At 25.3% G+C, this 14484-nt stretch overlaps 3 protein-coding genes across 4 annotated transcripts; 1 reads left to right on the top strand and 2 right to left on the bottom strand.

Annotated features, from left to right (window-relative positions):
* Positions 1-832: 832 nt before the first annotated feature.
* On the bottom strand, positions 833-4725 carry LOC112680167 (mitochondrial inner membrane protein OXA1L-like). Its single transcript, XM_025550191.1, has 9 exons — positions 4501-4725; positions 4163-4426; positions 3953-4082; positions 2907-3050; positions 2128-2213; positions 1897-2061; positions 1719-1835; positions 1076-1235; positions 833-1003 (listed from the first exon to the last, which is right to left on the bottom strand). The coding sequence occupies exons 1-9, from the start codon at positions 4564-4566 to the stop codon at positions 858-860; spliced, it is 1278 nt and encodes a 425-aa protein (XP_025405976.1). The 5' UTR covers positions 4567-4725; the 3' UTR covers positions 833-857.
* Positions 4726-5093: 368 nt separating this feature from the next.
* Positions 5094-8450, top strand: LOC112680168 (BTB/POZ domain-containing adapter for CUL3-mediated RhoA degradation protein 2). The gene is made up of 5 exons (XM_025550192.1): positions 5094-5431; positions 5594-5853; positions 5911-5963; positions 6021-6219; positions 8121-8450. Exons 1-5 carry the CDS (start codon positions 5284-5286, stop codon positions 8313-8315), a joined length of 855 nt encoding a protein of 284 aa, XP_025405977.1. The 5' UTR covers positions 5094-5283; the 3' UTR covers positions 8316-8450.
* A 1903-nt stretch (positions 8451-10353) lies between these two features.
* LOC112680149 (probable ATP-dependent RNA helicase DDX43) lies at positions 10354-14380 on the bottom strand. 2 transcript variants are annotated; one of them, XM_025550161.1, is made up of 4 exons: positions 14191-14380; positions 13025-14042; positions 11100-11561; positions 10354-10994 (listed from the first exon to the last, which is right to left on the bottom strand). In XM_025550161.1, exons 2-4 carry the CDS (start codon positions 13913-13915, stop codon positions 10464-10466), a joined length of 1884 nt encoding a protein of 627 aa, XP_025405946.1. In that variant the 5' UTR covers positions 13916-14042; positions 14191-14380; the 3' UTR covers positions 10354-10463. The 2 variants fall into 2 exon arrangements, with proteins under 2 accessions (XP_025405946.1, XP_025405947.1); XM_025550162.1 differs by lacking the exon at positions 14191-14380 and having other exon boundaries at positions 13025-14162.
* Positions 14381-14484: the final 104 nt, after the last annotated feature.

The raw sequence follows: 14484 nt of genomic DNA, 5'->3' as shown, positions 1-14484 counted from the left end.
TATTTTATTTTTTTTTGACATTTGTAATAAGAAATATTTTGGGGAAAATTAACATCCAATAGTGTAATTTAAAGATCCTAAGGATTACACATATTTAACCTAAAAAATATTTGAAATTATTTAAGTACAGTAATACAACTCATAACATAATAAAATCATTTTTTTTTAAACATAACAAAATTGTTAAATTAGTTTAAGATATAATAAATTGGTAAACTTATACTTCCTTTTTTGGATATATCCAAGCTTTTAAATATGGAACTAATGTAGGTTTTAATAATCACATAACTGAATAAATCTAACAAAGTTAATAGAATATTAATTTCATACTAAAAGAAATGTAACCATTAAGTTATTTGTTGATGATTGATGAAGTTGTGCTTACATTTACAATATCTATTTACAATAAAAAAAAAAAAAAAAAAACCATTGTTTTTATTTTATATTCATTTATATACTCCACTAGCATTTGAAATACTTAAATTTAATTATTAATAATATTTTATTTTATGAGCAACTAATATGTTACCCATAATTTATTAATTTAATTTTTTTTTTTTTTTTTACTATAAATGAAAAATATTATAAATTGCTGTTATACTTCTGACAAATATTTATAGGTAGAAAATTTGAACATTTTCACATAAAAATCTAATAAATATGAATTTATATATTCTTTAGAAATCATTTTTTGCATGATTGGTCTTCTTAATGAAAACAAATTATAAGATATTACAAGTATTCACTATTTTCACTATAACATTAATTTTAATAGTAAAATACAATATATATTTGACCATTAATACATTTTATACATTATATTAAAACAAACGTTGACTATATTACTATAATTTGGATCAATTATCATTTTTTAAGTTACCCACAACTTTTGGATTATATTTAAATGTCTTAACTGGTGCAGCACGCCCGGCTTGAGTGAACTTCATGTGATCTAAGCGCTCCCTTTCTTCAATTTCTTTCACAACTTGCATATTTCTCCAGGCTATGAAAAAGAATATATAGTTATTGAACAATAAATATTTAAAGTTTAAATGAATCGATTACTATTTCTTACATTCCTTAAATTCTGTAACCACTCCTTTCTTTTTTGATTTGGAAGGTTCAATTTTCTTTTTTTCTTCTATATTAAAATAATTTCTTACGCTAGGTATTTTTAAAAACATAACTTGTGCTAGTGAAATAAAATTTGTAGATGCCCAATATAAACATACTGCCTATAACAAAAATTAAAATTTACAATATTTGTTATTATAGTGAATGGATAATTTAAGAAAATAAATTTTGAAGAAAAAACCGAGCTTAATCAATTACAGTGTTAAACGTTAGATAATTTAAAAACATAATTAACATGATTACCAACGTTCGTTAATGAATATGGCACTCAAAGAAGAAAAAATTTTTAGAAAAACAGTACTTTATAATGTTTTAACCTATAATATGACAGTTTATTTATTGAAATATTAATTTTTTTTTGAATAGTTGATATAATATATAGACTACTTATGCAAAAATATAATTTGGAAAAATGTAAAACCTTCTACAGGCAAACAAGCATTCTACTTATCTAACAGTTATTAAAATAAAACATATTCTATTTTATGGGTATAGAAAATATATACAATTTCCTAAATTTTAAAAAATGTCTTTTTATAAATCAAGCTTCCAACTAAATTGTTTTAATTTTAATTATTACTTACACATGGAAAATTCACAATAAATGGAAAAACAATTAGAGGTATTACACGAACACCGTATTTCAGATACTTTCCAAATCCAGCATTTGATGAAGTTAATTTACCAATGTCTGCACCAAGCTAAAGTATAAAATAAATAAATAAATTGTTCTTCTCTATATACTCAATAATACATTATTACCTCTAATGTTATGCCAAGAGTGATAACAGTGACAATAGGCAATACAAAATACTGATCAGGCATTGTAATATCAGTAAACCACCAAAGACCACCATATTTAAAACTTTCCAAAGGTAACATTGCCATTCCTCTTAAACCCAAAAACATACTTAAAAATATAGGAAACTAAAAATTAAAATAAATTTTTATATAAATTAATCTTGAAGTCTATAGAAAATAAATTTAAATTACTTGAACTGCCGGTAATATCATTCCTTTCAATGGATTTACTTGATGAGTTTTCATAAATAACATAAGTTCTTGTGAAGCTCTTGCCACTAAAATACATTTTTTTTAGAAATTTCAAATTTTAGGAAATTATATGTCTAATGAACATTATATTTAACACATTCACATATCTCAAATTTGGGACATGGTTTGTATGTATTTCATATGGGAATTATAGATTCAGGATTATTTTTTGGTTTATTTAAGCATCATCTAAGGCATTTATTTTTATAGTTGATTTAAACATTGACCATCCGATACCAGTAGTGTAGATGTTACTATAAAAATTAATTGTTTAACAATTATGAACCATTTTAAGTCTTGGTCTACTTAAAGACCACTCAAATTTACCCCGGCCGAGAATTTATTAAATGCTGAATTAGTTACAAAATAATACAGCGATGTATAAGATAAAATAATTTTGGTAATGATAACAATAAAAGAAAAAAAATAATTATTATATCATTGTTATGAAACTCTAATAAAGGACACCAAAAATGTGTATAATATAACATATAATTTTAATTTGTATGACTGGTAACTAATTTACCATAAAATTGCGTTGTGATTGCTTGTCTAAATTAGTGGGATTTAAGATAAATTAGGCTCATAATGTAGTAAAAAGCTAATGATACACAGGTTAGATATTTATCCTGTATATACTATATATCAATTTTTAAATTATAATCATAGTATTCTAGAGCAAGAGTCAGTTAAATATAAATAATAAATAAATAATTTACTTTCATATGGGTTCCCATATAATCGAGCTTCAGTAATTTTTTGTTGATATGCTTGTACCTGAGGCATATTATTATTCATTTTTACTGCATGTCGTTGAGATACAACTACCAAAGGAAAAACTAACAAACGTAGAATTGCAGTACCTGAATAGAACATTTTTAATATTAATGATACATGGTAAATTGATAAATATATATTAGAAACGCATTGGACTGTTTGAATATTATAGAATAAACAATAAAAGCAGTGGCGTATTTAGAAACTTATTTTTTTTTTTTTTTTGGGGTATCATACCTAATAGTGAAATAATTTTATAAATTAGTATAAAATGTTCTTAAAACTTATTGTTTAAATACTAAATAATAATAATAATAATAATTAATAACTAAATTAAACGTATGATCGTATTAATTTTATTTTATATTACTTTTTGTTGCGTATAGATGCATAGTGTATACTGACAACTGACAAAATGTGACAGTAACAGACTAAGATATTGATATTCTTATCGACTGATAATTTATCCACATCAGATTATTTATATACAATGTGTGTGTGATTGTCGTGCGGTTGATTGTTATTATTATTGTTAAATTACAATTTAATTGTTAGCGATATTAATATTTTTTTTTCATTATACTTTAATACTTTATTGAATAAACAAACTAAAATTATTATATTACTGATATGTTTAAAATGGTTTATGACAAGGGAGGCCAACCCCATATAGTTGGGAGAAAGGTGGAGAGGAAGAAGAATATATTTGTATATAAAAGATACATTATTTTTATTATTATCAAAAGGATATACATTCTTTTAAATCTAAGTAATTAAAATTATTATTTTTTTGCATTGAATTTAAACTATATATTTATTCTATTCTTTAAAATTTGGTTTATTTAATATTTAAATGTACTTTTTAAGTTTTTGGAGAAAAAAATATCTTATCTCATTTAATCATTTAATGTAAAAGTTAAATAGTTTAACATAGAAATAATGTAAAAACTAGCACTTTATATAAAAATGTATAAAATTATATACTAACCTGCAATAATTGCACCCCACCATGGCAAACCACAAGAAACATGCATAAACTCTAAACCATTTTGTAACAAGCCAACTGGAGTGTATGCACCAAGTCCAGCACTTTGTAATGTTTCTTCTCCTAATGTATTCTAGCCATTTATTAAAAATACAAATATTTTAAGATCAATTTTTTTTCTTATATATTTCACCATTTAAGTAATATATATACCAAAACTTTTTCTACATGTTCAACAGATGCTTCAATAGGTACTTCGGGCCGTTCAGGTATAACATCTTCAGTCAAATCTAAAGAATCGTCATTACCAGAGGTAACTGAAGAAATTTGTTCATTACTCTCACCACTATTATGTCGTAAAAATGTAAAATTGAATGCTGTCAAATTTTTCAGACTTGAAGTTGATAATTTATTAGGTGTGAGAGAAACTAGTCTCTTGTTAATTGAAATATGATGAAACTGACAAACTTGTCTAATCTATACAAACAAAGCTTGTGTAAAATAACGGATGAAGAACTCTATCAAATATTACATTTAAAAAAATAACTCACAACTGAGGGGTGTTTAAGTAACGTCGGGAGTACATGACTTTTGTATAGTACTTTACTATAGGCCATGATTTTGGATTCCAATACTATCCATAAAGTAAAAATAATGTACACGAATTCAGAAGGTGTTATTAAAACATTAGATTAAGTCAAAATAACTCTTATATCAAATTTCATATCTTTTTGTGATTCGGCTAGTTTTAGTTCAATTTTTGGTCACTATTTTAAAGAGCGCTTAGATTATGTTAAGGTTAGTTAAGAACATATTTTATTATCTTGTCTGTTATTTTGTTTTGATCTACCTTTGGAAAATTATATATTTAAAATAACTTAAATAATCATAGTTTGTCATTTCCATGAATAAAATAATTTATCCGTGGTCTTTTATAATCATAGATAATAGAAAGCATATTCTTCTATTATCTATATTTATAATTAATAACAAAATTGGTATTATCACAGATTATAAGAAAATATATAAGGTAATAAAAGGCATACTTTTATCTATTCAATTATCAATACTGTGGATTTCGTATCACCCTTGGATTCTCTATATTTTTGTTCTAAATGTATAGTATTTCAATAGTTATTTACCTTACTATTGTAATTTAATTCATGTAATTTTACCAAAATTAATTGTAATAATGGCGTTTATTGTTGTAAGATTTAATATTAACTTTTTTATAGCTGATTTACTTAATAAACTGGTGTAAAACGTGAACTTTTATTTTTTATTTAAATTCTTATGAGTACAATTGTGTATTTAATCATTCGTGTATTTTGAGAATGCAGTCACAAGACAGTCAACCCAAGTATGCAAAATTAAATATTGGTGGTTCATTATTTTACACTACAATAGGAACATTAACTAAACATGATACAATGCTTAAAGCTATGTTTAGTGGCCGGATGAAGGTACTCACTGATACTGAAGGTATTTAAACTAGAACAATTTATTGTTGTTAATTTGAAGGTTTGAGGTGTGTTCTTGTTATATTTAGACTAGTTGTAAAACACAAAAGAACTAAAGAAAATTTACTTTTAATGAAGAATTGTATTAAATATAACTATTTTCACTTATTTGAAAAATGTTCAGGTTGGGTATTAATTGATCGTTGTGGCAAACATTTCAATTCTGTATTAAACTTTTTACGAGATGAACATGTTGCGCTTCCAAATAAAACACATGAAATTGCTGAGCTATTAGCTGAAGCCAAATTCTACTTAATATCTCCTCTTATTGAAGCTTGCCAACAAGCTCTAAGGTTAAGACAGTGCAAAATTGAACCGCAATGTTGTATACCTCTTGTATCTACAAGCGCGGACCTAAGTCAATTAATTACATCAAGTTCCAAAGTAACTAATTTTTAAACCAAAATCATAATCTTTTAACTAATTTATTATATATTGTAGCCTGTTGTAAAACTATTGATAAATAGACACAATAATAAGTATTCATACACAAGGTAATAAAATAAGAGACTTTATTATGGTTTTTTGTACTTATTATAATTTAATTCTAGTGCATCTGATGACAATTTACTCAAAAATATTGAATTATTTGATAAACTTTCATTGCGTTTTGGTTCAAGATTTTTATTTATCAAAGATGTAAGTGGTTCAAGTGAAATATGTTGTTGGAGTTATTTTGGTCTGGCAACTAAAGTTGCTGAAGTTTGTTGTACATCTATTGTATATGCTACAGATAAAAAACATACTAAGGTAATAAATTAAAAAATTAATTTTTAAAAAAAAAATTTTAATTTATCTTTGAAAGGTTCTTAATAATGTAGTTATATCTAACATATTTAAATTTAATATATTCATTTATGCTTGTAATAACTTTGTCAGAAGGGCTAGAATGCAATATTATAATGTACTTTTAGTAGGTAACTTTTATTAAATAAATTAATATTATTAATCCTAAAATATTTCAAATCTTAAAAGCCTATTGGCAGGTGTATCATTTTAACATAAATTATGTGATAAAATAAGATCCCTAAATAAAATCACTAGAATCACTAGATTCTTATTGCCATTTGATCGTTTTAATTTCATTAAATTTCAGCCTCAGTTCCTCAATATATAAGAAGATCATCTTGAATAGATATATATGTTAAAACGGATGAAAATATTTGACCAAATATAATAATGCTTGTTTCTGGTTATAGAACTAAGATCTTAAATTTACCTTCATATAAATTTCTGAGTATAAAAATATTTTTTTAAAGCTAAATTCAATTAAGAAAGATTTTATACTTTTTTTTTTTTTATTAGTAAAAGTGTATTTACAATCTGTATTTATGTATACAATAAATAAATTTGGTAACAAGTAACAACAATGCATAAGAAAAAAAAAAAGCAACATGACATTACGTGAGGAGGAAAATCCACCAGTGTGGATACCATCAAACATGAAAGGGGGTTTTGTTAATACAAGTTGGAGTTCAAAAGATCATGACACCATTTCTTTTTAGTCGATGTGAGAGATTGTCTGGGATATGGATTCACTGGCTAAATTGGATATTAGTGGGTTTAAATGGTCGATAGATTTGTTGTGAAATTTTTTATAATAATTTTTAGCTATAATAGGAACTATTACAATTTTTAGGTCATTGTGTAATGAGACATTAGAAACATACCATGGTGCAAATGTTATTTGTCGTAGAGAGATTGATTGGAAGGCCTGGATTGTTCTTATTTAGGAAGGCTTGGCTCATCCCCATATTTGGACTCCATAGGCCATAGGTTAGGTTAAGTATTAAAAATTTGTTAACTATAATAGAGGTCTTACTGGTCTCAGGAAAAGTACTATTGACTATTGAGTAAAAATAGCTATGAATTACATTACCATTGTTATGAAAAGTGGCCGTAAATCTATATTACAAAAATGGGTACATATTATTGTTTATAGAATACAATTATTATTAAAATTATTCCATAATCTATAATATTATTAAGTATTATTGAATAAGAAAATAAATTTAAAAGCTGATGAATATTTTGATATGACTATTTTATTGATATTTAATAGGTATTTTGTCCATTGTATTGTTTTATTTGTTTAGATTTTAATAAATTTAAATAATGTATATTTAATTTAATGTTTTGTGTCTACTGTATATATTTATTGTCTGTATAATTTTATAGTTACACTTTCAGCTGCAGTAACTATTTTTAGTTTTCATACTGTTATTGAACATTAAAAAGAATAATTTTTTTAAATTATATTTATCATATGTGATTTATATGAAAAATGAATTAAAAAAAACGATACATAAATTACCATAAATTTGACATTTGAATGCTTAAAAACAATTCCAATAATGAAATGTATATTTTTCTACTCTTATTACAATCTAATAAGATTTTTCTGCATTTTCATTATCGTTAATGTTAAAAAAGACTTGTAAATTGTTAATATATCAGTACTTAATTTAAATATATATATATTTTTTTGATTAACTTATTAATTGAAGTTAAGTTTTGTTAACTATATTTTTTAACTTACTTGATGTAATTCTCATGTGCATTAATTTAATTAAACATGAACTCAATTAAATTAATGAGTTAAAAAATATCATTAACTCACTCAGCCTTGTATATTTTTATATTTGTTTAAGGTTGACTTCCCCGAAGCCCGAATATATGAAGAGTGTCTTAATCTTATGCTCTACGAAAATCGCACTGAACCAGATCAAGAACTTATGCAAGCTACTTCTTGGCGTGGTGCTGTATCAGGTGTGTCTTCAGCTTATGGAAGTGATGACGAAGAAGAACGAAATCGTATTGTGCTTAGAAAGAGATTGGTGCTATAGTGCATCAAGCTTAGAAGTTTTTTTTATAAAAAGCTTCAGGGATAAGTGAAGGAAGAAAAAATTTCTAGATGAAATTATGCTTATTTTTAATATTTATTGTATTTGTATTAAATATATTTTGATATTTATTTTAAATTATTATCTTTACTCTATTCCAGTGATGTAGTCATAAAAATATTAGTGGTTTTATGCCAATTTTGTTAATAAGTTAATAGGTTAATTGTTAATTTGTTAATCACAATAACAATAAAAGGTAAGGACTCTTTGCTCCCCCTAGAATTTAATTTAAATTGTTATCTTTTATCAAGGCTTTGCACCAGAATCATTTTTTCGGGTTTCGAGTGTTCAAACATCGCTATACAACATTTAAACAAACATTTGGGTGTTAATAACCGTTATTAATCGGGTTAATATTGGTTAATACGGGTGTTAAGTAGTCAATGAAAAATATTATTTTTCGTTAGTGGAGGTTGGTTGAGAGGCTGAGCTCCCCCTCCAATAATGAAATATTTATATTTTTTGTTACCTGCCTATGTAATAAAATGTCAATTTCTTATACAACTGTTGTACAGTTTTTTAAATTAAACTATCCTTATGTTAATTTCAATTAATGGTGTAACTACGATTTATTTTTTGGGAAGAGAGGGGTTATTTAATATGTGTATGAAACTTATAAATTATAATATCTATTAAAATTATAACCAATATTTTATTCGGATTTTGGTTAATTTGGGTGTTTAAAAAAAAAAAAATCATTCGGGTTATATGGGTTTTGGGTGTTTGATTTTTAGGGGTGTTATGGGTTTGGGTTAATTCTGGTGCAAAGCCCTGTCTTTAATCATATCATCTTTCATACATCAGTCATTACTATAAAATACAAACCAGGATTAATTCCAGCCCAAAAAACCTAAGTACATTTCCAAGTTAAATCTGTCCAATTCATTTAAATCATCACAAAATAATGGTTGACAAAAAACTTGATAATTTGATTTCTTAAATGTTTAAAGTAACTTCCTTGTTAACAATATAATATATTATATATATAATATATCATAGTTAAACAAAACAAATAAAAAAATTTAAATAAATTTATTCAGGTAACTTCCTAATACAAAGTATTATTGGTATTGAATAAAAATGTAATATGTAGCTATGCCAACTAGAATAATTAGTTCAAGTTTTCATCTTTATATCATTTTAAACTATTGTAAAATCATTATTAATTTGTTCAATATTTATAGATTATAAATTTTTTAAATTTTAAATACAAACATCTACATCAGGTATGTCAAACACGAAGTCCAAGGCTAGTTTTTTTGTGGCTATAAATCGAAAAAATAAAAAATGAGTAATAAAAAAAATGATAAAATATTAATGTTGTCGTTATTATATTAGATTTTTAGAGAATGGTATACATTATTGTTTTATTTTCTGATAAACTAATTTAATAAATTTTATTGGTTTTATATGTATTTTTAACTTTCAATTTATAATTTCTCACCCCACATTTTGTTCATAATTATAAGAAAGAAATTTGAGTTAAATTTGATCATGATTACATTGTAATATGCAACAAAACAGACTTTATATTTTTTACTTAGTTTTTGAAGGATTATAAATCAATTAAGTACAATCTTATATAGTTAAACATTAGTTAAATGCTTCTCTTTCATTTGAATATGATTTGTGCAGGTTAAAATTTTTTGATCCTTGAGCAGTAGATTTCTATTAATTGTAACATTAATGATATTACTACCTAAAATTATTAACTCATAAAATATTTAAAGAAACCCCTAACTATGTGTTATTTAGTATTATTAATATAAACTAATAATTAATTAATAATTATTCTGATATGTTTATATTTATTAATATTAGTTCTTCAAATGACTTCTCGTTTTTGAAAAAATACTTAAAAATAAATAATTAAATATCTAACATGGTTTCATATGAACTTTATTATAAGTGTATTATTTAGAAAATACAATTTATTATTTTATATTGAAAAAACAGTATTATATATAACATAACAATGCAATCTTATTTTTAAATAACATGTACTTAATACTAAAATATTTTCAAAGATATAATAAATAACATATAATTATTCATGAGATCAAAGAACTTCATAAATTAGTTGTTATAAATTTACCAGTTATTTCTTCTATTTCCTGAAAATCCTTGATCACCTCTAGAAAATCCTCTACCACCACCACGACCACTTCTAAATGGTCTATCACCTCCTTCAACTCTTTCTCTTTCTCTTTTTGCTTCATATCTTTTAGCCATTTCTTTTAACTCTGGAGGTACATCTTGTCCAGATTTTTCCATAACTTCAACTAATTCTTTTGCTTTACTCCAATCTCTCCGAGTCATTAAAGTAATAGCTCGACCAGTTTTGCCAGCACGTCCTGTTCGACCGACTCTGTGTACATATTCTTCAATATCCTTAGTAAAATCATAATTTATTACAACTGTTATATCATTAATATCAATGCCACGAGAAGCTACATCAGTTGCAATTAAAATAGAAACTTCTCCATTACGTAAACTTTCTAAAGCCATTTCACGATCACATTGTTCACGACCACCATGGATAGATTCAACAGTAAAGCCTTTCATACTTAAATCTGATGAAAGTTGATCAACTGTTACTTTTCGGTTCACAAATATTATAACCTAAATAAAAAATATTTATATTAGTAGAATGTTTAATTTATTAATTCTTATTAAATAAATACAAGAATATTTAAGTATTTAAAATATTAGAAAAATAATTTATACCTTATCATCTTCACTGCAGTTCTTTAGAAAATCTTCAATCCATAATTCTTTTTCTTCTTCTTCCATTATTAAAATATCTTGTTTAACAGTGTTGACTGTTGTCAAATCTAATGACCCAACCATTACTTGAATCGGGTTAGTTGTATAGCTTTTAGCCAGACGTTTAACTCCAGGAGGCCAGGTTGCACTTGTCATTATGGTTTGTCTATCTGGTCTTACTTTAAGTAATGAAACACGAATCTGTGGTTCAAAACCCAAATCCAACATACGATCAGCTTCATCAAGTATCAAAAATGTGACATCAGATAAGTCTATAGCACCACTACCAACAAAATCATTAAGACGACCTGGAGTAGCAATTACAATTTCAACTCCATTTCGTAAACATTCTTTTTGTTTCCCAGAACTAGCACCACCATAAATACTCATGGCTTTAATTCCTTTATAACTATATTTTTTAACCTAAACAAAAAATATAATTTTTTTTCAATAATATATAACATTCTCAATAATATATAACAATCATATGTTCACAGAGTTATTATTTTAAATTGAACGGTAATTTAATTAAGAGGAGTATTTGGGTCACATCTAAAATGGCTATTACCTTGAAAATATGTTTAATTATTTTAATAGTATTTTATGTATTTGCACTAAATCTTACTAAAAAAAATCTTAAATTAACTATTGATAATGAACCATTTACCAACATATGTGTTGATAAATTTTTTTATTTAATTATAATTGAAACATAAAGAAACATTGACATGTTATAAGTTTTGTATTATTTCATAAATCAAAATAATAATTGATAAGATATTTGAATTTAATTTATTTATATGTAACTTGAAAACTACGTATTAAAACATCAATTTGATAGTTGATTATTTTACTTGGAGTCATAATTTTTAAAATTTATAAATATGATTATTTTGTCAATGTTAATACTAATTTAAATTACTATCTGGGAAAATTAAAATATTATATTCAAGTTAATTGTTTTCACTAATATTAAATAAACTACTGAAAAAATCAAAAAATAGCATGTCTTAAGTATCTACATTATCCACTAAGTAAATTAACAATATTATTGTTTAGCATGAACATTTATATTAAATACAAATTATTAAAAATAAAAATAAACAGATACATTCAAAACAGATTTACTGCCTAAAAGTATGATTAAAAAATATAACATAATTTTAAAACCAACACATTTTATTTAATTCAATAGTAGCAATTTTATTTTAAATAAAACAATCTATACAAACAATCATATTTAGTAATTTAGATTATGTATAAACGCATGATATTAAGAATTACTTTTAAGGAAGTCATCCATTGTCGACACCTACAAACTATTAGTTAGATTTACTATCACTTAAGTAGATCATGATTCTAATTGTATGGGAGTTATCTGGGATATATGGGATGGCCATGTTTTTAATGAGGGAATTAGTACTGGAGTTGAGTTTGGAGTAGAATCGGTGATAGTAGATTTGGTGTAATCTGTGTTATTTTTTACTTTGAGGTCATGGTGAGATAAAAGATTTGTCATGGACCACAAAGCATCAGTATAGTGCGTAGGGCAATATTTTGGAAAGACTGGATGGGTTGGATGTTGGAATGTTTGATCATCTCCCAAATTTAGATTCTATATGACAGATCTGATCATTGTATTACACAAAAAAATTTTGGTTTGTAATTTAGTTAAGACTTTTAGTTAAGAAATGGGAGTTAAATCATTTTATCTAATATCAAATTCGTCTTTAACACTGTTCTTCAAATTTTCATATTTCAAAAATTAATTGTATCTTTTAATTTAATAAAACTTCAATATTTTGAAAAAAAATCTATCTAATCAATGGAAAATATACAGTAGTATTAGATCGAAAATTCAAAAAATATTTAATTCCTGTACATACCTCGCTTTCAATTTGTAAAACTAATTCTCTAGTTGGAGCTAATACTAATACTGATGGTCCCTTCCGTTCATTACGAGGAGTTGGTTGAAAATCAATATGAATAAAAGCAGGAAGCAAAAATGCCAATGTTTTACCCGTTCCAGTTTGAGCAATAGCTATTAAATCATGGCCACTCATAATAATTGGCCAGGCCTGACACTGTACTGGTGAAGGAGTTTCAAACTTTTGTTTTTGCATTTCTATTAATATATCTGGATAATCTTCAAATGCATGTGAAAATTTTAACACTGGTTTTGGAATTGGGTTTACATTATTTTCATCAATATATTTAACCATAATATTATTCTTGGACACTCTAAAATGTTCTACTTCTTCATCACTCATCATGGATACTTCAGGATGTTCTTTGTAGAAATCCTTAACAATTGGTGGTAAAGCTGCTAACTTTTTTTTAAGGTTTTCTGCTTGTTCTAGCATTAATTGATCCCAATCAAAATTAGAAATAGATTGAACAGACTCGCTAGCTTTAGACTCTTCTTGTAATTTTTGTAAAATCTTGTTTGGATCATTCTCAGCGATTATATCTTTAATAAGCTTTTGAGCAAGTTCTTTGGCTTCAGCACTACCCGATATTTTTACAACTTTAGATCCATAATTTTCACTATCGATGACTGAAATAAAAGCACTACTCTCCTTCCTTAAGCTTTTAATTTTCACGCCACCTTTACCAATCACCATGCCTGCAAAGCGCGAATCTATTTCCATGAGCAAATCATTTGAATTAATTTCAAATTGTTTAGAAAATGATTGCCTAAACTGTCGTTGAGGAGGAGGTTGATATGGTACATTAGATGGCGATTCCCATTCATCCCATTCTTCAGCTTGACTCATTTTTTAGGTAATTTATAAAAAAATAAATAACACGTAATAAAAAAATGTCTTAATCTTTTTCAGAAAAATGTACTTATGCAATACTTCAAAAGCAATAAAATGGAAAATCACATTGAATGGTATTTACCTGTAACAAACGAAATGTATAAATGTACAACGTTATAGAATTTCCGGTAGTTTATGTTAGAAGGGATACAGTGCTAGTAACCATAAAAAATTTATAAATAATAAAAAAAATTAGGATTTTTGATTTCCAACGATTGCATACTACATACCTACTATAACGTTTACTGCGCTTTTGTTGGGTTAAGAAAATGCGATCTTCTGCAAAAGTTAGGTTATAAATTAATTTGCTAAACTTACACATAAAACTGTCAAATTAAGTTCATTAGGTATTAGCAAATTATTTTGTGATATTTAACTATTATTTATAAATTTATGTGGAGCGAATAGGGTTTCAATCTAGATTAAAAGTCATTATTTAAAAGCTTATAATTTACGGAAATTATTTATCTGCTTCATAATTTTTAAAATGTCAAAAAATTGTATGGTCCAGTAAAAAAAAAAAT

Source organism: Sipha flava, unplaced genomic scaffold (assembly GCF_003268045.1).
Source record: "Sipha flava isolate LNK unplaced genomic scaffold, YSA_version1 174_pilon_pilon, whole genome shotgun sequence".
In the NCBI taxonomy this organism is placed as follows: Eukaryota; Metazoa; Arthropoda; class Insecta; order Hemiptera; family Aphididae; genus Sipha; species Sipha flava.
The sequence above is the reverse complement of the archived record's forward strand: the minus strand, read 5'-3'. Positions and strand labels throughout refer to the sequence as shown.

Bases quoted from the DNA above. Each gene is read 5' to 3' on its own strand.
- LOC112680149 (XM_025550161.1), bottom strand. From the start codon at position 13,915: ATGAGTCAAGCTGAAGAATGGGATGAATGGGAATCGCCATCTAATGTA. The intron at 11,562-13,024 runs GTATGTACAGGA...TTTTTTGTTTAG, and splicing joins TTTTACAAATTGAAAGCGAG to GTTAAAAAATATAGTTATAA. The intron at 10,995-11,099 runs GTATAAATTATT...TTTTTTATTTAG, and splicing joins ACTGCAGTGAAGATGATAAG to GTTATAATATTTGTGAACCG.
- LOC112680168 (XM_025550192.1), top strand. From the start codon at position 5,284: ATGCAGTCACAAGACAGTCAACCCAAGTATGCAAAATTAAATATTGGT. The intron at 5,854-5,910 runs GTAACTAATTTT...TATATATTGTAG, and splicing joins TAATTACATCAAGTTCCAAA to CCTGTTGTAAAACTATTGAT. The intron at 5,964-6,020 runs GTAATAAAATAA...ATTTAATTCTAG, and splicing joins AATAAGTATTCATACACAAG to TGCATCTGATGACAATTTAC.
- LOC112680167 (XM_025550191.1), bottom strand. From the start codon at position 4,566: ATGGCCTATAGTAAAGTACTATACAAAAGTCATGTACTCCCGACGTTA. The intron at 2,062-2,127 runs GTAATTTAAATT...TTTAATTTTTAG, and splicing joins TGATATTACCGGCAGTTCAA to TTTCCTATATTTTTAAGTAT. The intron at 1,836-1,896 runs GTAATAATGTAT...TTTATACTTTAG, and splicing joins CTCTTGGCATAACATTAGAG to CTTGGTGCAGACATTGGTAA.